The sequence below is a fragment of the Lachnellula hyalina genome (genome assembly GCF_007821495.1).
Source record: "Lachnellula hyalina strain CBS 185.66 chromosome Unknown contig00007, whole genome shotgun sequence".
Lineage (NCBI taxonomy): Eukaryota > Fungi > Ascomycota > Leotiomycetes > Helotiales > Lachnaceae > Lachnellula > Lachnellula hyalina.
Window position 1 is genome coordinate 356,913 of NW_022157121.1, and position 21,925 is coordinate 378,837.

Consider the following 21,925-nt stretch of genomic DNA (forward strand, 5'->3'; position numbering starts at 1 on the left):
TGCATGACTAAGCCACCCTGGTTGTCCATCTATCATCACGTGGTCCAAAAGCCACTTCCACGGTACCAGTTGATGTTTTACCAGCTTCCATCCAAATAGCCACCCAGCTCATCTGTTCACATTGTATATAGGTAACCAAACAAATGTTAGGTTTTAACGATTAACACTGCTATCACTATTGAAACGTATCGTGCTATGTTTGGTTCTTCTATAGGATTCTTTCGTGTAGAGACTGTTGCTTCCACTACAGCTCGTGAAGGGAGTGAGGCGTTATTTAGTTCATGCAATGATATAACATTGCTATAATTCATACAATCTATTTCAAAACCCACTACGGAACAAATCAATCCCATGTTCATATGCCGCTCGACTTGGCGACCGTGAATAAGCAAAGGTGGTATCTAGTTGCGCCCAGAATATAGAAAACCATAGATGCCTTTAACAAAGCAGAAAGGTGACAAGAAAATGGACAAAGTCCTGCTAGCCTATCCCACTAGCGAGCTCCAATATCGCTCGAATAACCGTTGTAACCGACGTTCATCTGCCCCTGGCCGAAACCCTGTTGTGGCCCCGGCCCGCTTGAGACATATCCACCACCTTCATCACCTTCATCGTAGTATTCAGACCCCGAAGCGTCAAAGGAAGACCTGGCTCCAGAACTTGCCTCATCATCTATTCCAACATCCCCTTGTGGTATCTCACCCCAGCTCAAAGTTGCAAGCGCGGGATATTGGGCGAGTAATGCAGCCGGTAGGGTGTAATTTCCTGACGCGTCCATTGGGAAGTTCTGTTCCGGAACCTGCTGCGAGTGCATATTGTGTTGCATGCGTTGTTCTTGCCATACGCGTTGGCGTTCGATCGCCTCCTCATCCAGAAGTGGCTTGATGCAGATGCGGCCGGCCTCAGAGCGGAAATGTCGGCCCAACGCATCAGCGCGAGCAAAGCGACGACCACAGCCCCATTGCCCTCCTTGCTTAAGCTCTCCTTTACAGACAAACTTCTTCTCCCCCGAGTGCAATCCTTCATGGCGTTTCCGGTCATGTTGACGTGCGAACGCTTTACCGCACACAGTACAGACAAAAGGACGCTCATCAGTATGGGTTCGTAAATGAGACCGAAGATTGTAGGCACGAGTAAATCTTTTAGGACAAAGAGTACACTGAAAGGTTGCGGGGTGCTTTTGAATCCGTTTGGCATTTCCACTATCAGCAGTAGCTGCTTGGTATTCAGGGTCCGCAAGACCCAGAATATAATCGCGGTTTGGAAGAGAAGATGTAGATTGGCGGCGTCGACTGGGAGAGTTGGCCCCAGTTCGGTCGTTAGGTGACAACGAACGGTGAACATCAGAGGCGCGAGCTAAGAGTTCCGAACCGACTCCGGACGACATGCTCGAGGGAGTATGAGGACGTGACATAGTTGAAGCACTATTGTAGGGGTCTGAAACAGCTCGACGGCGACGACCTATGATCATTAGTCATCATGGCACGTGAATTGGTATACATTGGGATAACGTACCTCTGTCAGGGGGTGTCAATGCATCTTGGTCAAAAGAAGGCTTTGGGGGCTCAAAGCTATTTTGCCTGGACGTTGGCGCAAACTCGACATTGATCTCGGGAGGAACCATCTGCTGAGCCTGGCCCATATCAACAGATCCGGCGCCGTGCTGTTGTATCTGGGGGAAAGATTCTTGGCCTTGCGCCCCATACATGTTTTGTGGGGGGCCAAAGCCGTTATTCATCCCAAGCATAAACGAGTTTTGCTGATTGACGTTCGGTAGCTGTTGAGGACCAAGTCGAGGCGAGATAGCGGGGCTATGAGCGGGGCTTAAACCTCTTCCAGGACTTGCTGCATGTTGCGCTTGGTTATCAGACAAAGAGAAAGATCCGATACCAAGTACTTCTTGGTACAAGCTTGCGTCCTGGGGATTCTGCATTGGGGAGTGGTGCTGTTCTATTGAATCGAAGGTGTCGTGGTGGCCAAGGTTTGGCGAATGGTTTGCGGAGGATGCAGAAACGTCAGAATACTCGGAAGGACTCCTGCGATGAGTGGTGAACTGTGGCGGCATCATGCCCCATTCAACTTGATTTTGTCCTTGGGGAAATGCAGCACTCTCTGGTCCCAACGAAGCATTTCGCGAGTGGCCTGGAGAAGCTTGAAACTGGCCCTGGTTGAATGACGGAGATTGGTGGGCCGATGAGGGAGAGCGGGAATCGGGTTGTAGAAGACCTGGGGGCGTCGGTGTATGGCTTGGAGGTGAAGCCATATTCAGTTCTGCGGGGTTGACGTTGCTACCTCCAATTTGTGAAGGGTCGTTCATGAAAAAGGACTGTTCGAATTGCTCGCTTTGTCCACTGGGTGTTGGAAACAGAGAAAAGTCGCCTTCATTAAAGTTAGAAGTTAGATTGGCACTGAGAAGTTCTTGTGTAAAGCTCCTCTGTGGCGGTTGGCCGTAGTGGGATGACGGGTCTTCCTGCTTGAACTGCGGGGTGAAATCCTGGCTTGGGCTGTAGGTGGAGTCTCTGAGACCACCTTGCGAAAAGGAAGGATTCTGCTGGTCGAGAAAATCGTCGCTCTCATATGAAGGAAGGCGGTTGTTTGAGAAATTGCCATGCAAGAATTGCGAATTGTTGTTTCCTGGGGAAGCATCTAAAGCGAGTCCTAATCCAACTGAACTAGTATTTTCTTGGAACGGCTGCGGCGAAGGCGAGTGTCCATGGTTTATATGAGACTGTTGATGTCCTGCAGACGGTGATCTACCACGCTGTTGATCCATGTCGTCCTTTGTTGCTGTTCTTAGAACACCGTCAGGTTGTTTTCTGCAGACCCGCTGTCAGCCTCACAGGCACGGTGGCTGAGCCTTGAGGCTATGCGAAACGAGGGGATACCTATCCACTCGGATGGATGGACCAACACGCCTTGGAAAAGACGTCGACAAGTCAAGTTTATAGTAGGGCAAGGCAAGTGTGCAAACGGGTTGCTTCACGTCTCAAAGTTGGTTGGTGGTAGAGGTGTATGAGGAGGCTGGGTCTAGTGCGGGCGCAATAGAACAGACGGTGATGATAGAAGTTCGTTCCAACAATACACCACTGCACGGCCTGAGTGTCGCAGACCGGTATCTTGCCAATGTAATTGTGCAGTACAGTATGCGCCTTTTCCTTATCGGCCGTTGTCGTGCTTGGATGTTGCGGGAGGATAGGCGCTTAGACAGAGTTGCGAATATTCAATTGTCGCAAAATCGCAGGCAGGCAGGTAGATGGGGGCGGGGAGATGAGGAGCTACAGGGCAGTCGTCAGCCAGGTCCAGAGTCAGGACTGGACAGAAGGATCATGAAAAGATGCGATGGGCTGGATGGCTATGGTGAGGTGCGTACGGAGGGAGGTGATGCGGTCGCATCTGCAAAGGGGGCAAAAGGACTGAGACGGTATCGTAGGTACTGATTGATGCCAGAGCTTGTGCGCGCTTACATCTGTGTCGTGGGTCTTGGCCGCTGTTTTGGGGGCGGAGGATGCGATGCGAGTTGGGCACCAACACAACAACAACAACACTTCAGACTTGGGGATGACGGTATGTTTAGGGGATTAAAGTAGGTGCGAGGTGGTAGATGGGGATGGGATGGTACCTATAGTGGTGACGGGAATAAAGGAAGTTACCTAGGTAGGTACATGGAGAGGCGAATGCATACAGTATAGTAAGTAGTACCAGTACCTTAGGTAGAAGTACAGTAGGTAAGGTAAGGTAAGGGTAGGGTAGGTACGCGAGGGCTGATTGAGCTCACTCACCTCACCTCACCACTCTACTCGCTACTTCGTACCCTTCACTCCTGTTGCATAGGCTCGATAGGATAGGATAGGATACCTACCTACACTCGAGCTACAGTAGGTACGCCTACGCCTACGCCCGCCCAGGCCAGCCATGCATGATCATCGCTTAGCTTCAGAAATTTCGGGACAGACACGTGCAGACGTGCTCGTAAATAATTCATGTTTCAGCATCAAGTACTCCGTATTGAGTAGTGCGCATCATTATCCCGAGGTAGATCTAGTACGTACGAAGTATATCTGCAGAAGCTCACAGCAAGAAAACAAGTGGTGAGTGATAATTGATTGAAGATAAAGTAGATGTGAGAATTGATATTAAAGTAGATGTGGCAATCGATACTAAAGTAGATGTCATGATGATGATAATCCTCAGTCTTGCACTACATTCCACATTGCATTAGCAGTTCATGACTGATGGTGATGCAAGCATCCTGAAGCATGGCGCTTGTTGATTATTGATGATTACCTACACCTACCCACCATGCTAACATGGCCCGCTAACCCGTCGCGGCCGCACTTCCCCTGATCAAACCGACCCCACTTCGGAACATATATAAACACTTGTTGTTCCCCTCCCCGAACATCTTTGCTTTTAAGTCCAGTTCAATTCAGTTCAGATCTATCTGCCTCTCTTCTGATCCATCCATCCATCAAATTACCGACCCCACTCAATCAATCAAACTCATTAAAACCTTCACCATGGCGCCCAAGGTAGCAATCGTCTTCTGTAAGCTTTTACCCCGCCATCATGATCTACCTTTCCCTGCGAATCACCCCACCATATACATTTCAAACCATACCATTGCTATAACGTTCAACTAACTCATGCTTCTCTCCATAGACTCCATGTACGGCCACATTCAAAAGCTTGCCGAAGCTGAGAAGGAAGGTCTCAAGAAGGCTGGCATTGAGGCCGACCTCTTCCAGGTGCCCGAGACGCTTCCTGAGGAGGTTCTTGCCAAGGTACCGCTACACACTGCATTTGCACGATCGAAGAATTTGATGTTTCACTATTGGAAGCCCCTTCGCATGGCTAACTTGTTTCCTTTCTAGATGCATGCTCCCCCTAAATCCGACATCCCGCTCATTGACGCCAAGACCCTCGAGCAATACGATGCCTTCCTCATAGGTATCCCAACTAGATATGGCAACTTCCCAGCTCAATGGAAGGCCTTCTGGGACACCACTGGCGCTCAATGGGCCGCTGGAGGCTACTGGGGCAAGTACGCTGGAATTTTTGTCTCCACCGGCACCCCAGGAGGCGGACAGGAGAGCACTGTTGTGAGCGCTCTCTCCACCCTCACTCATCACGGCATCATCTATGTTCCTCTCGGATACAAGACCGCCTTTGGTCAACTCGCCAATCTGAGCGAAGTTAGGGGAGGGTCGCCATGGGGAGCTGGCACTTTCTCGGTGAGTCTATCGTCCTTTCAAATCCATCCGACTCAGCTAATTCTTCTATTAGGGAGCTGACGGATCTCGTCAACCCTCTCCTTTGGAGCTCGAAGTTGCTACGATCCATGGAGAGAGTTTTGGTAACGCTGTCTCCAAGGTCAACTTCGCTTGACTAGATGGACCCCAAACCGCCAATGGAGGGGGAACTGCAGCGGCGCGAACGAAAGAACAAAACAATGGAGCAAAGAATACCACAACTGAAAAATCTAAAACAAACGAAGAGACAGAGGAGAAGCAGGGACCATGTGGACTGCCTTCCAAGTGCTCAATATTATAAACATATGCTTTGATAGAACAATCAAAGTTTAGCATGCTTTGAACCATATATCATAAACCAAAAATATAAACAAGTTCTTTGGTGGCTTATCGTTTCATCTTGTATTCAAGAAGATTGTTCATGTATACCAATACTTCTGTTTCGTAGTCTATCAAAGTCTTTATTGGTCTCACTTGGGGGGATTACCAAGCCAAGTACCCGAACTCTCATACGCAAACCCCTCCCCTGCAGCTGCATGATCCCAAGTGGTTCAGCACAGTCACCCGCCTAATAAAATACATTACTTCCAAAAAGTCCAAAGGGCTACTCAAATCTCACAACCGATTGTGCTAATGCCGATGCTGATTTTACCCTCACATTCCCAGAACTTGGCGGCAAAGCTGTACACGCCGTGTTGGGTCGTGTTTATCAGGTTCTATATACAATATCGAGTCCCCGTAAAGCTAATTACCAAAGGCAGTTTTTCCTATGCTGGTTTTGTTATGCGTCAACGATGTTGATAGGCATGCAACCCAGAAGTCTGAGAGCCATCGTCCCATCATATCTCCTCATCTACTTGTGGATCCTACAATGCGTGCCGACGATACTTGCTCTCGCCTCGAGAGCTCTCGAGCAACCGTGTATAAGGACTCTTAGGCTACTTTGGTGTGTAGAGTAATTCACTCTTCCTCGTCGAGCTCTTGCTGCATTTGGCGCTCTGGGTCTCGTCAGTCTTCAGATCCAGAGAAAGAAAAGTAATCACGCTCACCCCATAGCTTATTTGCCGAAATCGAAATCATCGCTACCTTCGCACGAAGCTTTTCAATATACTTATCTTCTTCGCCAAGGTGCTTATTTGGCTTTCTAGGTTGTGCCTTGTCACAGTAAGTATGGGGCTTCTAACGACGTGATGGAGAGGAGGACAAACCATCAAGAAGACGGGCAATAAGTCCTTTGGATCCGCTGTAGCTACAGCAGCTACTGTCCTGTACCCATTTTCCCAGAATACTCTGGCTGTTCGACTTTTGATGTAAGTGATTTCAGCCAAAGCTAGGAGATCTGACTTTGCGCCTGTTAAGCATCAGCTTCTGTCGAAAGGAATAAGCAGCTCACATAATAAACTGCGTCCAGCTGCTGCTAAAGAGTGCTACATACCAGCCCTTAGTCTGTCGGAATAATGGTCTAAGACTGCTGCCAAAGCCCCCCATCCCATCCGTTGGCAGAATTTGATAATTCCAGCAGCAAATCCATGGCACGTCTGCGCCAGGTTTTGCACGATACCCCGCGGTATATCGTATTTGCGGGCCACTGCATGAATAGGCATTTCGTTGCAGAGGTCACGAAGCTGGAGGGCGGAGTAGAAACGCTTGTAAACGCGGACAGTTTCCAACTCCTCTGGGGTTGACTCTTTCATTGAACCGCCATGTGCCCTGCAATCTTTTAACAATTGGTTCCAATAAGTGCTACATATCGCTTACATCTTATTGATCAACATTGGCTTCAATCCCACAAATTGAAGAGCCCGCATGTTACTCTCATCCAGACGCTCCACTTCGTGCCGAAATATCCGCCACTGCTCTCAAATGATCACATTAGCCTTGAAATATCCAAATAATAACCAGTTATTGGTAGAAGCCAACCAATCTGAAGTTTTGTTTATCTGTGGGCTGCAAGCTAGTTCATTCAAGACAAGCAAAAAAGTAGGTAAAAGAATACGTACATTAACATTGCTTTGCGTAGTTTGCACTGGGGTGAAAGTGTACAATGCATGGAGGTCTGAGTCCATGGCAAAGCCTTGAAGGGCCTTCAGTAGTTCCCTATGCACAAAGAGACCATCTTCCGGAGTTAATGACGATGCAACAACAGCTTCGCCTAAAGTAGTAGCTGCATAGGTAGAGCCATCAATTATTTTCACCAGGCCACTTTTTGAAAGATCATCCAAAGTCGACGAGATGGTGACCCCTAGTTCTTCGGAATCGACGGAATGGTAGAGAAGAGTCCTTCGCATATAATCATTGACGGACTCTTCGCATGTTGCCAATTTGATCGCTATCACCTCTAGCAATGCCCTGCAAAGTTATGTGAGTTACTCGCCCGTCTTCTGCTCAGCAAATGATTGTTGGATGCAACTGGGGACCGCATACCTTTTGATTCCTCGTTTTCCTGGTAATAGACAGCTCTCAACATTTGGAATGTCAGCTTCCATTAGCTCCGCAACTGATTCGAGGTCGCTTTTTTTGCAGCAAAGATACGTTTCCCCAATCTCATCCTTTCCTTTCCGGCCAGCTCTACCCCTCATTTGTCGTCTTAAACTATTAGCTAATCTTCAAAATTAGATCGAAGCAGCACTTACAGCATGGAAGGCCCAACAAAGTCCGCGCCCATTCGTGCCCCATGAAGAATCACTCGCCTGGCCGGCAGATTAATTCCAGCAGCCAAGCTACATGTTGCAACAATAATCTTGACAACACCTAAGTCATAGGCCGTTGCAATTAGGTCTCGTTCTTCCGCAGTCAAGCCTGCATCTGCAAAGCAAAATTAGCCATCATACCACTCCCAATCATAAAATGGTCATACGGTGAAATGCGACCCCGACGAGAACAATCTTCTCCAATGTGGCGTCTAGCCCTGTACTGGTGCTTCTCAAATCATCCAGTAACTCCAACCTCTTCTCCATGGTAGTAGTATCGACTTCTTCGGGGCGTGGTAAGACCTGACTAATGAGTATGGCGTCTCTTTCGCAGCCAGCGCGACTGCTGCAAAATACAAGCGCTCCGTATCCTGCCCTTGCAGTCTCACTAGCAAGAGACACAACAGCATTTATCAATGGATCGCCGAATTCCCTGCATTGCGATGGGTGAATAATTCTCACTGGTTCGGGCTTTACTTGCGAGGAAGGTTGTGTTTGTGCATTGAGTTGAGTGGCTGTTTTGTAAAACCTGCTTGACGTCGCTGCATGGTATACAGAATTGTCAAAAACGAGATGTTCTTCTATAGGAACTGGGCAATATCGAGAAATATAGAATTTTGCATCATTCAGCCACTGTGCTAGTAATCCTGCATTCTTTTCGCTTTTAGCAGGCATTTTGGAAATGATCGGATAAACCTACATTTAACGTTGCGCTCATGCCGATGAGCTGCACATTCTGGTCCAGACTGAGGAGTTTCGTTGCCATTAATTCCAAAATATAACCCCGGCTTTCATCATCAATCATGTGTAGTTCATCAATAATAACAGTACCAAGCATCCCTATAGTATGCTCTTCAATAGCTGCATTCACCAAAGAGTTCGCCTACTCATTGTCAGTCCAATGGACGCCTAAAGAGGTATTAAATCCAACCTTCTCAATAGTACAGACCGCAATATCCATGTCCACCCAGGTGGCTCTTGATTTGCTGCCACCAAAAAGTCCCACTACCCTCAGGGTGTCTTCGTCCCCAAGATTGCGCCAAGATTGTACTTTCTCAATGCGAGATGAGTTCGAGGGAATCTTAGTGATACCATCTACGATTTGCCTTAGCCACCGTAACTTTTCTTGAACCAAGGCAACATATGGGAGAACTAGCAAGGCTTTTTGGCCTGGGTTTTGCAACACCTTTCTGAGCATCAAGATATCAGCCACCAGAGACTTGCCACCCTAGAGTAAAGAGAAATAGAAAGTTAGCGCGGCAAATTTGGGCAAGTCAGGGGGTTTGTAGGATGTAAAAACTGGCATATCTGTGGTAAGTCCAGAACATGGTAAAAAAAAATGAGAAGACAGCCACCATTAACTTACTCCTGTTGGTGCTGTATAGACAAGGTTTCGTTCACCTCCCAAGGCCCCGCTATGCAATAGGCATTCGGACTGCCATGGATAAATGGATTTAACCCCGTGATCTGCAAAATTCCGGACAAGCTGAGCGGGCAAACCGTAGGCTACAAGTTCTTAGAGTCAGTCTTGCCTAGTGATGAAAGATTGGGGGGTTCGAGAAAAGTTTCGGGCGTCAGGACCCCCGAAATGCTCGAAGAAGAGGGAGCCCCTCGGGAGTCTAGAACTCGGAACTCTTCCGAACAAAGAAATATACTGCTCAAGAAATATGCATACCAGGATGTGACAGATCCAATAACGGGTTGGACGTTGGGGTCGGAGTCAATGCAAGGCCCCGTCTTTGGGTATATTCTGACTGGCCACGATCGCAAATATCTTGTATCTCACTCGCCTTCAGGGCCTCAAAACACCTGAGTTGGAGGGCTGGCCGTTGGAAGCCCCCACGGTTTGATATGTCAGCATCCTGCCCGCCATGAGACTCGTCAAAAGTCCTCTTCCGACCAATATGGGATGTTGTTGTGTGGGTAGCTCTTGCGATATCTATTGTGGTTTTGTGGTATGTGTTAGACGTTTTGTTAGCATCCATGCTGAGAGCGGACGTGTGCCGCTGAGCCAGGGCTACAATAGGCCACAATATTTTATTCCGCAGGTTAGGTACCCTAGCACATAGTTGCGACTGGGGGGAGCAAAAGTACTTCCAAGTAAGCTCGATGTGCCCAGAACAGGGGACAAGATTAAAGTCAAATATTGCGAGACGGAAAGTGTAGAGGTACGTGGATCAAGTTTGAGGTATCCATAGAGTAGAAAGTAGTTTTGAAGCCGCGATCACATGACTGAATTTATGTTGCTATAGCTTCCAAAAGGGGAAGCATCGATTCATCGATCGTATGGCACGCCTTCACTATCGGTAATCTTTTAGTCTCTTGGTTTAGTAAAACAAAACTAAATATACCTTACTTATGTCGGTACATGGATAAAAACAGATTCATCTCACCTGTCACCTGGATAGAGACAAACGAAGCTATCTTTTATGGTACCGGTCTCTTATACAAGTAAACATCGAGATATCAACCCTCATTATAAAGCACGAATCTCAATTGAAAGGAGAAGCTTTGGTCATTTTGTCAGTCAGCCTCTCTCAACCAGGTTGGGTTGGTTGTGAGCTTTGGCATCACGATTCAACAGCCGCAGTAGTCCCAGGGACTGTTCAATTAGCAACCTGGAATCCTCCCCAATACCGAGTATAGGAATTCGATTAAAAGTTCACTGCTTCAAGAGTAACAAATACTGTTTGAAGTTCTGGACTTCTAAACCTCCCTTTCTCCAGATTAGTACATGGCGGAAGCAACTTAATAGCTACTGTAGACCATTTTCTTCAGATAAAGGGTCTCTTTTTATTCCTTGTGTGATCGATGCCATGCCCATGCCATCCATCCATGCTAGGCTGGTACCTGAGCGCCCACTTGATAAACATCGCCCTTTTTTCTCTAGGCTTGCCTCCACCAACTAGTACCATCCCATCACCAATACCTCTCGACCTTCATCTTTTAAACGTATCAGTCACTCACTCCTCGTCTACACGCGCTTACTGTTCCCCTCCCACATTTTCTCAACTTGGACAGCCCGCAATACATACCGGACAAGCAGGTATCTCGATAGCGGACGAGAGAGTTCTCTAGACCCCAACACTGGTTCTCCGAACGAGGGATTCGCAGCCTCGTCGTCTCTGCATAGTATACTTTAGCTTGCGTACTCTAAGAAGTCGATACCACACCAGCACCCGATATTTCTGGGCAGATTCCCACGCGACTGTGCTTCCTGAAATACCCCAATCTCCAAGCTCCGATCCCAGCTCGACTTGCTGGTTCTCTCTGATGGGTCGAAACCTTGCGGCCATCGTCCGATAGCCTTTCCCTTTCTCTCTCCAGCGCTTCTCGCACTCTTTATCCTGCGGGAAGCGCTTCCATTCCATTCGTAGCCACGTCCTGTGGCGGATCTTCCGCTTCAACTCGTCGCCATGACGAAAGACGTTTCTCGTCGTTCGAGCGCCGCAGGCTCGGCGCGTGGAGATAGCAACGACGTGGAAGTGCGGCAACCCAGCGACGCCCCGCTCAATTTTCCCCCCAAAATCCCGCCGCCCGAGGAGTCGAACGGACCTATAAATTCAAGTGCGCTGGATTCAGGAGCCGCTATATCACAACCGATGACCGCAACGAATTCCAATGCTTCGACCCCGTCCATGAAGGATATTGGTTCTGCGGCACCATATGGCACTCGGTCACGTAACAGGACAGGAACCTCACGGCCGAATTATGCTGAGGATAAGGAGCTGGATACGGAGTTTGAGGCGCCCTCAACAGCGAAAGACAATACCGGGCGCAAGGCACGAGCTACCGACTTGAACGCATCAGATGTCGGGAAGCCAGCAAATTCTAGTCGCAAGGGCGCTGCGCCTGAAGGAGATCAACTTGCTACATTGCAGAATCATTCGAGAGATCCGATACCGGGTACTTCAACTTTCTCAGCTAACCCCGCAACTACGGCTGTACCAACCCAGTCAAAAAAGAGAAAGGTAGCAGCTCAATCTACGACCAACCAGACCCAACAGGGCCCCTCGCAAACTACACTTCCTGTCCAGACAGTGACTCGTCGAGCCAGTATGGCTGCGCAGGTCGCCGCTGGCTTTCGGGAAACGAACATGCTCACCTTCGAGAACTGCGGCGGGCGGTTGAATGGGAAGAAGCTTGTAGCGGATGATGGCACAATTCTCGAAGTTAATGGTACGCAAGTCTTGCGCTGTTCTTTTTTATTACTGGTTGGAAGGCTATCTGAGACTAATATTATATAGATCATGTATATTTGGTCTGTGAACCGCCTGGAGAACCTTATTATCTTGGTCGAATCATGGAGTTTCTTCATATCAGCAATGACAATACACAGCCTATCGATGCCCTCCGCCTGAATTGGTATTACAGGCCGAAAGACATTGGACGTAAAGTTAACGATACCCGCCAAGTCTTCGCATCTATGCACTCTGACATTAGCCCTCTCACTGCACTCAGAGGGAAATGCCAAATTAAGCACAAGAGTGAAGTAGATAAACTGGATGAATTAAGGAAAACAAAGGACTGCTTTTGGTATGAGAAGCTGTATGATCGCTACATACATCGATTTTACGATGTCATACCAACTAGTCAGGTTATCAACGTTCCTACGGACGTTAAAAAGGTCCTTGATGAACGTTGGAGATTCATTATTGTAGAACCTGGCCGAGGCAAAGAATTGACCAGCGCTGTGAAGTCGTGTAAGAGATGCAATAAGTACTGTGCAAGGTTAGTTGTATTACCCGTATCCCAAGAGGCGTCAGCTAAATCATTCAAGCAACGATTCTGTCGATTGCGCCGTGTGTCGGAATACCTATCACATGAGTTGTGTGAATCCACCTCTCTTGAAGAAGCCATCTCGCGGTTTCGCCTGGGCTTGTGGTCCTTGCAGCAAGGCCCAGGAGAAGAAGCTTGAGGCTCGAAATACGCCAAATGTTACAGATACTACAATAGAAGCAGAAGATGAAGATTTCAACGAGGAGGAGGAAGACTCCGCCGGTGTCGTTGGAGAAGCTCTCGACACTGGGCGAACCAGTCCATCTACTGGCGCAGATGTATCAGTCAATCCGGGAACAACGGAGCAGATCCACCAAACAAGTCTATGGCTTTTCCGCTATCTCGGTATGCACTGTAAGGTAGAAGATGCTTTGGATTATGACGACCGAATTTATCCTCGTGCAAGCTCGCGCCTTGGTCCCCGACATCAAGCTAATATCCCAATATGGCCCGGACGACCTGTAGAGTACGTCAAGCCAGCCGAAATCAAGAAGAAGTACATGAAAGGTAGTGGTCATAAGAAGGACGCGAAGCTATCCAAGGAGACGGTCGCTGCCTTGGAAGCCGACAAAATCACGCGTGAGAAGCGTCCAAAATGGGTAATGGATGAACCTCCTGGCTATGTCCATCGAGGGGAGGACTACGATAATGATGATCCAAATAACACGGCAAAACTACTATATAAGCTTCCAGAACCAGGCCAGCTGTCTTTCCCTCTTCCTAAAGATAACGATGGTAACTACGAACGGCCCGACGATAGCGCGCAATCCGAGCGTGAGCGGTTCGTATTCGAGTACTTGTGCCATGCCAAAGATAAGGCTAATCCCGTCTACCATTTGCCTGAAATGTCTACCAACGTCCTTGATGTCGCCCTACAAACGCTACAATCAAATGGGTATGACATCGAGAAGGCGCTCCGAGTCATGATAAACCACGACAAAGGCGTGTTTAAAGAGCCTGAACTCAGCCCGACAGAACTGAAGAAATTCGAAGATGGGGTCTCAAAATATGGCTCTGAGTGGCACAGCATCAAAAAGCATGTCAAAACGGTCAGCGCTGCAAACATAGTCAGATTTTACTACACGTGGAAAAAGACCGAGCGAGGAAAGCATATATGGGGTAACTACTCTGGCAGGAAAGGCAAGAAAGAGGCAAAAAGAGCAGAAGCTACATCTGGGAAGCTCCAAGATGATGTTGCCGACGAATATGATGATTCTGCCTTTGACAACGACAAAGCATTCGAGAAGAAGCGGGGTTTCCAGTGCAAATTTTGTGGGACACGAAGCTGCCGGCAGTGGAGGCGAGCTCCTAACACCCCTGCCGGTACCATGATCATAGAGCCCTCAGCGACCAAACCTTCCGGGAAAGACAAAGGTACCCAACTCATGGTAGCCCTCTGTCAGAGATGCGCGGAGCTCTGGCGTCGTTACGCAGTTCAGTGGGAAGACGTAGACGAAATGGCTAAGAAGATCGCGCAGGCCGGGGGTAGGGCATGGAAGCGGAAGATTGATGAAGAACTCCTGAAAGAACTTGTTGCTGCCAATGAAACCATGAACCACTCAGCAAATATTACTCCAGTGGCTCCTACTTCGGCTGGGGGGACACCAGCTCCAGCAGTTTTAAATACTCTATCGGGTGCGGAACCGCCAAGGAAGAAAGTAAAGGCTGCTTCTGACAAGGACTCAAACGACTCAGCCCTAGAGTCTGGAGCTGTTGTGACCTCGGGGCAAAAGAAAAAGGTGGTGCCGGAGAAGCCAGCACCACCACCCATCCCCGAACCACCCAAACCGAAGTTGTTACCCTGTGCGATATGTGGCGAAATGGAGCCTATGGGTGACCAACATGTATCGTGCAAGGAGTGTCGACTGACCGTACACCGTAATTGCTATGGTATCATGGGCGAGAGTCGGACTCCCAACAAATGGGTCTGTGACATGTGTTCGAACGACAAGAACCCCCAAGTGTCGATAGTAAGCCAAATCCCATCGAGAAAACCCTCTGTTATTAATTATCTTTAGCAATATAAATGCATGCTCTGCCCTGTAGAGTACACCGAGCATGATTTCGTCGAACCACCTAAAATATCACACAAGAAAAAATCAGAGAAAGAACGCGAGCGTGATCGTCTAGAGCGAGAAAGTGCACAGAAAGATGCTGACTTCTTCCGTAAGAAACAAGAGGAACTGAATAAACCTGTCAATCCTCGGGAACCTCTCAAGCGTACAGCTAACAATAACTGGGTTCATGTTACGTGTGCAGTATTTACGCCAGAGGTAAAATTTGGGAATGCGAAGGCTTTAGAGCCGTCAGAAGGCATCCCCTCTATTGCTTCTGCGAGATACGATGAAACCTGCAAGGCATGCAAGAAGAAAGGCGGTGCGTGCGTGGCATGTCATTCCTGTCGAGCTCCAGGTAATTCTCATCACTATATGATCCATCTGCCATACTAACAACCTTTTCTAGTCCATGTTGAGTGTGCACACCAAGGTGGCTACATCCTGGGATTTGATATCGCGCCTGTGAAAGGCTCTCGCCGAGACCTGGTTAATATTGTGAGTATAAATGGCGAGGCAGGCACAATGTCGGCTGCAATCTGGTGCAAGGAACATGGACCCACAAAGACCATTGTGCATAAAATGAACGACATCGTCGACGAAACGGGTCTCAATGCTCTGCAACTCTATGTGCAGAACTTCAAACAGGCGGATTTAACGTTGACTGGAACCGTGAGGAAGGCGACTCTTGTCAATCAATCCACAAAAATCGTCAATACTACGCCTCTTACTCAAACACCAAATCGTAGGACTTCTACGGCCACAGGTGCTAATGGGCATTCCATTCCCGCTCGTGGTTCTGTTTCTCACGCTAGGGCCGAGGAATCCTCAGATGTATCGTCAATGAGCACTGTCACTGCAGAGAAGATCTGTGCCACATGCGGAATCGATGTTAGTCCCAAGTGGTGGTCATTCCCTCCTATCGCCACGAGCGAAGTCGCTTCCAACGGTGACTTGCGCACCAACGGAGACCACGCTACTTCGAATGGGTCGTACCTCAATGAAGGCCAAGCTCTTTTGGGCTCTCTTGGCGAAGATGATGGAAGTCATGCGGCTCTGGCTGCTGCAGCATTGCACCAAAATACACAAGTTGCGCCACCCGAGCCCACGGAATTTCAGTGCCATCAATGTCACTGGAAGAAAGTGCAAAAGGAGCCGTCTCCTCCACCAGCAGTGATACAGCGAGAAAGTTCGGGGCCTCCAATCAGTGCGCCTCCCACTACTACCAATGCTCCCATTCCAGATCCAGATGCCGTTCAAGAGAGACCTCATTATGCATGGCCTGCTCCGCCATCATACCCATCTAACGGATCTTACAACAATTGGTCCCGCCATTCACCCGTATCCCAGGGAGGTACGTCTATTAATCAACTAAATGGAAACCACTCGCCTGCTACCACACCTGCAGCACCTCAATCATTAAATGGACAGCCCCAGGTCAGACAGTCGAGTTACAACCAGCCACAGTCCCCTCACCAGAATGGACACATTGCTCAGGTTCCAAACGGCTACCCACCTTCACCACATCGCAGCATGGGGTCATCGACGCTTCATATGCAAAACGGCACATATGCTTCATATGCTTCGACGCGACCAACACCGCAACATTTGACCAATGGTGGCCCTCCACCTCGTGCTCCCGAGCATCCTTTCAGCAATGCACCCATGCGTCCCCGCTCATCGGTTGGCCCGCCTCAAGGCAGTCCACCAATGCACCACGAGGCTCATCCCCCAACTCGAGAACCTCCGCAGCCTAGCAATGCCCGGCAGAACGATGGCCGAGTGAACGGCGGGGCAAGTGCAAGCCCTTCTTTGCGAAATTTACTCTCTTGATCCCTCGTGAATTGTATTATTTTGTATTCCTCCGTTGTTTGATGACTTGCATGTATAAGGATCAGGGTCTCGGGTGGTTAGGTGTTGAGGGGTGAAAGGCAGATTATTAAGCGTGGCGTTCAGAGACAGACAGCGTGTAAACTAGAGTATCTAGGGCACCAGAAGTAAAATAGACCTGGCTGTGATCCCTTCAGTAACTCATTGCTTATGGTATGGAAGTAGATCATACTGGGTTTACAGAGCAGAATGAGGGACCGGACTTACAATACCAGTGTAGAGTAATTTACAGAGCAACTTCAGTCTAGCACATTCGCAGTGGACAAAAAGGGGGCATCCTTTTAACTTTATAATGTGTTAGGCGGCGCGTGACATGAAAACGGTAATAGTCGGTCCTTCCTTCTTCGCTCTCTTCGCTCACAGTATTAATATTGAGTGAACACGACGAACATTCAGTCCTCACTTAAACTCTCACTTGAACTCGGAACATTCATTTGTAACAGCTCGATTATTGCATGGAATTAGTAATAATCATCATATCATAAAGCAGTGGTTTTGCAGCTCCTATCAAACGCAATCGTCCAACAATATACCATTAAAGATAATTATATCCCAATTTTCTACCAAGAAGCATCACCTGCCGCAGCCGCAACATCATCAGCATTAATAAAATCCACCCCTTCTGTTCTCAAGAGACGCCAAACCGCGTCCCGCGTGCTCAGAGGCCATGCCGGCTGATCCCAATACCTCAACTTAATGCCCTTGCCGTGTGCAATTTTAACTTGCGTTCTAAGTAAATCCAACTGTGTGCTATCTAGAGACGTCCCGAGCACGGGACCGAAATTTGCGGCAAAATCAGTCGACGCGATAGGGGAGATGAGGGAGGTGATGTTGGAGAAGGTGGAGTTGAGTGTTGGGATTGGAGCATCCCAGAAGTAGTCACGGTCGGTGATGGGTTGGACGAGGCTTAGCGGCGTGTTGCCTGTGCCGATTACTGTTACCGCGCCAGAGGTAAAAGTCGTGGAGTTTACGCTTGAGAGGTAGCCGGCGGAACGTCTAGAGATCGTGAGTCAGATATTGTTTCTGAAGTTCTCCCTGAAAGGCAACTTACAGTGGCTCCAGAGCCTTCACAACAGCGGGCCAGGTACTCGCGCCGTCTGTCTTTAAATCTACGAAAAGATACAACGTCTGGCCCCCATCGGTGTCGAAAACGCCGTTGTGTGTGGGACTGGTTACAAAGGCCGAGTTCTGCGAATTCGAGAATCAGCAATGTTTCATGCAGGACTTGGTTTTAGAGTCTGAGGGCTCATGAGACAGTTGAAAGCGGATATTGAAGCTCGTAATTGTGTCCAATAGAGAAACGGAATGCTCTGAATGGTTGCATACGGTGGGGTTTTGTCTTTTCAGAACATCAAGAATTGGATTGATGTATAGAGACTCAAAAGTACGAGCAGTCGTCAGAGCACCTTGCTCGTGGCCAACGAAGAGAGTATCGTTATAAAGCCACACGTCGCTCTCAGTTGAAACCGCACCAACCGAAAGAGCAGTATAAAAGGGGACATCTCTCCAGTCTGCGATTTTCGTTAGCCTTTGTTTCGCAGCGTTCAAGGAAGGGGCTCTCTTACAGTCGTTGTGGGAATGGATTGCTTTCTACAAATTTGCGTCAGGTGACTGAAGATAGGGGAAACTTTGGGCTAAATACCGGGATAATGCCCTGTGTCAAGGATGTAGGATAAGTATAAAGGGGTCCTTGATGGGCCTTGTTCAATATTTCTTGTAAAGATGGCGATATATCTAGTGGAGTAGGTGATGCTAGCGTCCCTTGCGTTGCTATGCTCAAGACTGTCCAAGCCAGCGCTAAAGAAGAAGATACGAAGGCCATTGCAAGAAATGTATTTAAAGGAAGTGCAAAGTGGCTGAGTTTTCTCATAACACCGGATGGGACATTGAAGTTATTATACTTTTAGCAACGCATGCAAAGGACAGAAATTGCAGATTCGGGAGGTCGGTGGTTGGATCTCCATTTCTTCCACGTGTGGACCTAGCCCGTTAGTACCTTGCAGAAACCAGTCCTCGGAGCACGTGTAATGCAAGTAAATAGCAACGACACCTTGAATATTAACAGGCACGTCTCCGTTGTCCAATCATAGCGATTTCTTCAATTCGTTAACTCGTAGCCTCCAAGGCCATGAAATGCGTTTATGCACAATCCAACACCAATTTCCTCCCCCCAAATACATCACAGTTCGTACCTCATGTCTCATTCCCAATACACAGCGACCCATTTGGCCCTCCTATACCAAACATGAAATACAGAATCCGCAAACGCCAACTCAATGCTTTGATTCCAGATTTACTTGGTGTCAAATTTACTTGGCATGAGAAACAATTTCTGCATAGACATCATCCGGGATCTTCTTCACCAAGCTCAGAGTCACCTCTTTGATGGTATCAGCTTGGAGCGTAGGAAAGTTTCGAAGAATCTTTGTGGGACTTATGACATGTCAGTTTAGTGTGGTGATGTTATGCGGATGCGATCCTCAACTTACCTCGGGGAGCTCAAAATGGAGTTTCTCAGGAAAACTAGCTGTGCGACAATGCACAAGATATTCAAATGGGCTCCATATGCAAAGAGAAAATCCCAAAGACGAAGAACCTGGGGCAATGGAGGCGTACACGCGCACAAAGTGAGAACAGAAGGAAAGGCATAGACTTCTGCACTCATGTTTTTGCTCATGAGATAGAGACTGAGCTTCGGATCGACAATGGCGAGAACCTTGTCTACAAGAGCAAGTCCTTTGTGAACACCATCCATAGCACCACGTACATAGCCTGGACATTCGTTGGTGATAAAACGATAGAATGCGACGAAAGCTTCCGCCTCGCTTCGAGCAGCATATAGAAACGGAGCTGCCAAAACATTCATTCCCTGAACGTATGTTCCCGGCTCGGATTTTCCAGCATCGGAACCATCCGTGGTCAAGGTCAAGGCGCGCGCTCTTGGTTTGAGAGTTGGAGTTGACGATTGAACCTCGGGACTGGCTTGTATGTTAACTGTATGCTTGTTGTCACTCTTTGCTAGTTCCTCTGCGCGTTCTTCCTTTGCATCGTGTAGCTTCCAAGCTACAGCATTCAAAAGCCGGATAAGACTAGCCTCACTAACTCTCCTCCGGTAGAGTGGATCGGTTGTTAAGGTTCGAAAGGTATCGTTTCGAATCTTGGAGTAGGCCGGGGATGCTCCACGGTGTATGAGGGCGAGGTAAGAGTCGGTTTCGAGGATTGGAGCATCGAGTAATATGAGCCAAACATATATGCGGAGAGATGACTGTTGAGATTAGCATATTTATCCACCAACAGCATCCATTTATTTTCTCACCATGCCATCCGTATCACTCTTGATGCCCTGATCCAGGATCTTCAGTCTTGTGCTCTCCAAGGCAGTGATAATATCCCCATCTGGCGGCCCATCTCTGATCAGGCGGTCCAGCGAGAGCGCATCTGCGGCAGCGGGTCTCCTGCCAGGCATTGGTCGTCTGCTAGCTGCGCCTAGGTTCGGAGGAGGTGTCATGTTTGAGGCATCGCTGTTCGACCTCCCTCGACTGTGGTGTGGGGTACTGACGGGCGTTTGATTGTGCTGGAGGTGCTGCCTATGCTGAAGCTGGATCAAAGAGGGCTGGCTATTCCCTAATGTGTGGGCAGACTGAAGTCTTTGGCCGACGAGTTAGCGCTGTTGTTTCTGCAGGTTTCTAGATATGAGAGTGAGAGTGAGAGCCGAGCTCTTGGGAGCATGTCATGTCATTTTATGGTTGAAAGCTGACATACCTGCGTAAAGCTCTATGGGTCCTGGGACTAGGTGGATCGTGTAATGGGGTTGAATTCGGCGGTGCTAACTTGGGGATGATACTTTCTTTCGTGGGTGAGCTAGACATTTTTCAAGACGCTGTTGGCTGCGCAGCGGTGAGATGCGATTACTATATGATCAATGTTCTTCATCTGCTAAGTCTGGAGTGTATCGCAATTGGCAAGGTATTGTACGATTTGCTAGCTTTCATGATGTTTTGCGATGCCTCCCCGCTCCCGCGTACTATTTACTACACGCGACCGAGACGCGTCAGACGCGATTCGCGGGAGTTGATGGAAGAAGGGCACTTGGTGCAATGATTATTTATTCCCACAGCGCACGGATTGCTTTCTATCATAATGTGCTCTCCAAATTGCCTAGGTACTTTCTGCTCGAACTCATTGAAAGTGATCGATATAGAGTAGGTGTGTTTAAAAGGTCAGCTGATACCTTATAAAAGAATGTGCAAAGGAAATAATAAGAGCTGAGTTCTCGGAATTTGCACGTAGATCTAAATTGTCACTCAGCTATTCTATACAGTATTACAGTACAGTATGGCGAATTCTCGATTTTGATTTTTAAATCTGATAAGATAAAGGGAACAAATACCCCGCATACAGTACATGTCATGCACTGTACAGTATGTATGGCACGGCACGGTTCCTGGGTAGGCTCTTCTAGGCGTTAATGTCGCAATATGATTTCATAGGTACGTCTTCAAAGATACAAGACATGCGTGGGTAGGTAGGTAGGTAGGTAGGTAGAGACTCGAGAGGGAGGTAGAGGGAGGTAGAGAGAAATGCTCACAGAGACGGCGAGACAGTCAACAATGCAAAGGTCTATCGTCGCAGCTGAGAAGCAGGTCAGGTCACAAGTGTGGAGATTATTCAAGGTGTATACCTAGGTAGGTATGTATTCGATGCGACATCCATATAGGAAAGCAATAACTAATACCTTCACAAAGATTCCTCTCCGCCGGCCTTGGCAATGTCGTGATAACATGGCGTTTGAACCGAGGATGGCATCATGACCGTGCCGTCTCATAGGCTACTCTCGCCCCGCTCCACACATAAGGCTGTTGCAGGTTGGCAGCAAGAACAAGAGGTCTCTCAGAGGATGGAATCATCCAGCGTAGGTATTTATTTATTTATTTATTTATTTATTTATACGGTGCGGTATTTCAATGGCAAATGACGGTAGTAAACTATAATTACACAGCAGAATACGGTATATGGCTGTATACAGATTTGGAATTGCATGGGGCATTCCCGACAACTAGGTAAAGCTAGCGTCGGTCGGTTCCTTCTTAGCCCCTGGTAGTGGACGAGCACGCAATGCTCGACATTTGGCAGTTGGTATGGGTATCAGTCAGTGCAGTGTACGAATACTTTGAAAAGATGATGTCTCTTTTCTTCTTCTCTGCCGCTCTCCACTATTACGTTCTCTCTCTCTCTCTCTCTCTCTCTCTCTCTCTCCCCCTCT

The 21,925-nt window shown here is 48.2% G+C and overlaps 6 protein-coding genes across 6 annotated transcripts; 2 read left to right on the plus strand and 4 right to left on the minus strand.

The window, feature by feature from the left end:
• Nucleotides 1-493: 493 nt before the first annotated feature.
• Nucleotides 494-2,773, minus strand: crzA (C2H2 finger domain transcription factor; the record flags this gene model as incomplete). The annotated part of the gene is made up of 2 exons (XM_031145522.1): nt 494-1,461; nt 1,516-2,773. 2 exons carry the CDS (start codon nt 2,771-2,773, stop codon nt 494-496), a joined length of 2,226 nt encoding a protein of 741 aa, XP_031009215.1.
• A 1,744-nt stretch (nt 2,774-4,517) lies between these two features.
• On the plus strand, nt 4,518-5,563 carry ALTA7 (Minor allergen Alt a 7; the record flags this gene model as incomplete). The annotated part of the gene is given in 5 exon segments (XM_031145523.1): nt 4,518-4,545; nt 4,660-4,781; nt 4,872-5,231; nt 5,284-5,370; nt 5,390-5,563. 5 exon segments carry the CDS (start codon nt 4,518-4,520, stop codon nt 5,561-5,563), a joined length of 771 nt encoding a protein of 256 aa, XP_031009216.1.
• Nucleotides 5,564-6,209: 646 nt separating this feature from the next.
• Nucleotides 6,210-9,245, minus strand: TEB (Helicase and polymerase-containing protein; the record flags this gene model as incomplete). The annotated part of the gene is made up of 12 exons (XM_031145524.1): nt 6,210-6,247; nt 6,299-6,404; nt 6,458-6,600; nt 6,685-6,959; nt 7,008-7,102; nt 7,250-7,598; nt 7,674-7,835; nt 7,883-8,054; nt 8,107-8,593; nt 8,640-8,822; nt 8,871-9,167; nt 9,240-9,245. 12 exons carry the CDS (start codon nt 9,243-9,245, stop codon nt 6,210-6,212), a joined length of 2,313 nt encoding a protein of 770 aa, XP_031009217.1.
• Nucleotides 9,246-11,355: 2,110 nt separating this feature from the next.
• snt2 (Lid2 complex component) lies at nt 11,356-16,605 on the plus strand (the record flags this gene model as incomplete). Its single annotated transcript, XM_031145525.1, has 5 exons — nt 11,356-12,118; nt 12,187-12,670; nt 12,720-14,688; nt 14,737-15,130; nt 15,182-16,605. The coding sequence occupies 5 exons, from the start codon at nt 11,356-11,358 to the stop codon at nt 16,603-16,605; spliced, it is 5,034 nt and encodes a 1,677-aa protein (XP_031009218.1).
• Nucleotides 16,606-17,222: 617 nt separating this feature from the next.
• Nucleotides 17,223-18,484, minus strand: LHYA1_G000534 (Altered inheritance of mitochondria protein 6-like protein; the record flags this gene model as incomplete). Its single annotated transcript, XM_031145526.1, has 5 exons — nt 17,223-17,658; nt 17,714-17,771; nt 18,051-18,173; nt 18,228-18,252; nt 18,305-18,484. 5 exons carry the CDS (start codon nt 18,482-18,484, stop codon nt 17,223-17,225), a joined length of 822 nt encoding a protein of 273 aa, XP_031009262.1.
• Nucleotides 18,485-18,971: 487 nt separating this feature from the next.
• cdc16 (Cell division control protein) lies at nt 18,972-20,531 on the minus strand (the record flags this gene model as incomplete). Its single annotated transcript, XM_031145527.1, has 4 exons — nt 18,972-19,095; nt 19,152-19,927; nt 19,979-20,309; nt 20,425-20,531. The coding sequence occupies 4 exons, from the start codon at nt 20,529-20,531 to the stop codon at nt 18,972-18,974; spliced, it is 1,338 nt and encodes a 445-aa protein (XP_031009214.1).
• Between the last annotated feature and the right edge of the window lie 1,394 nt (nt 20,532-21,925).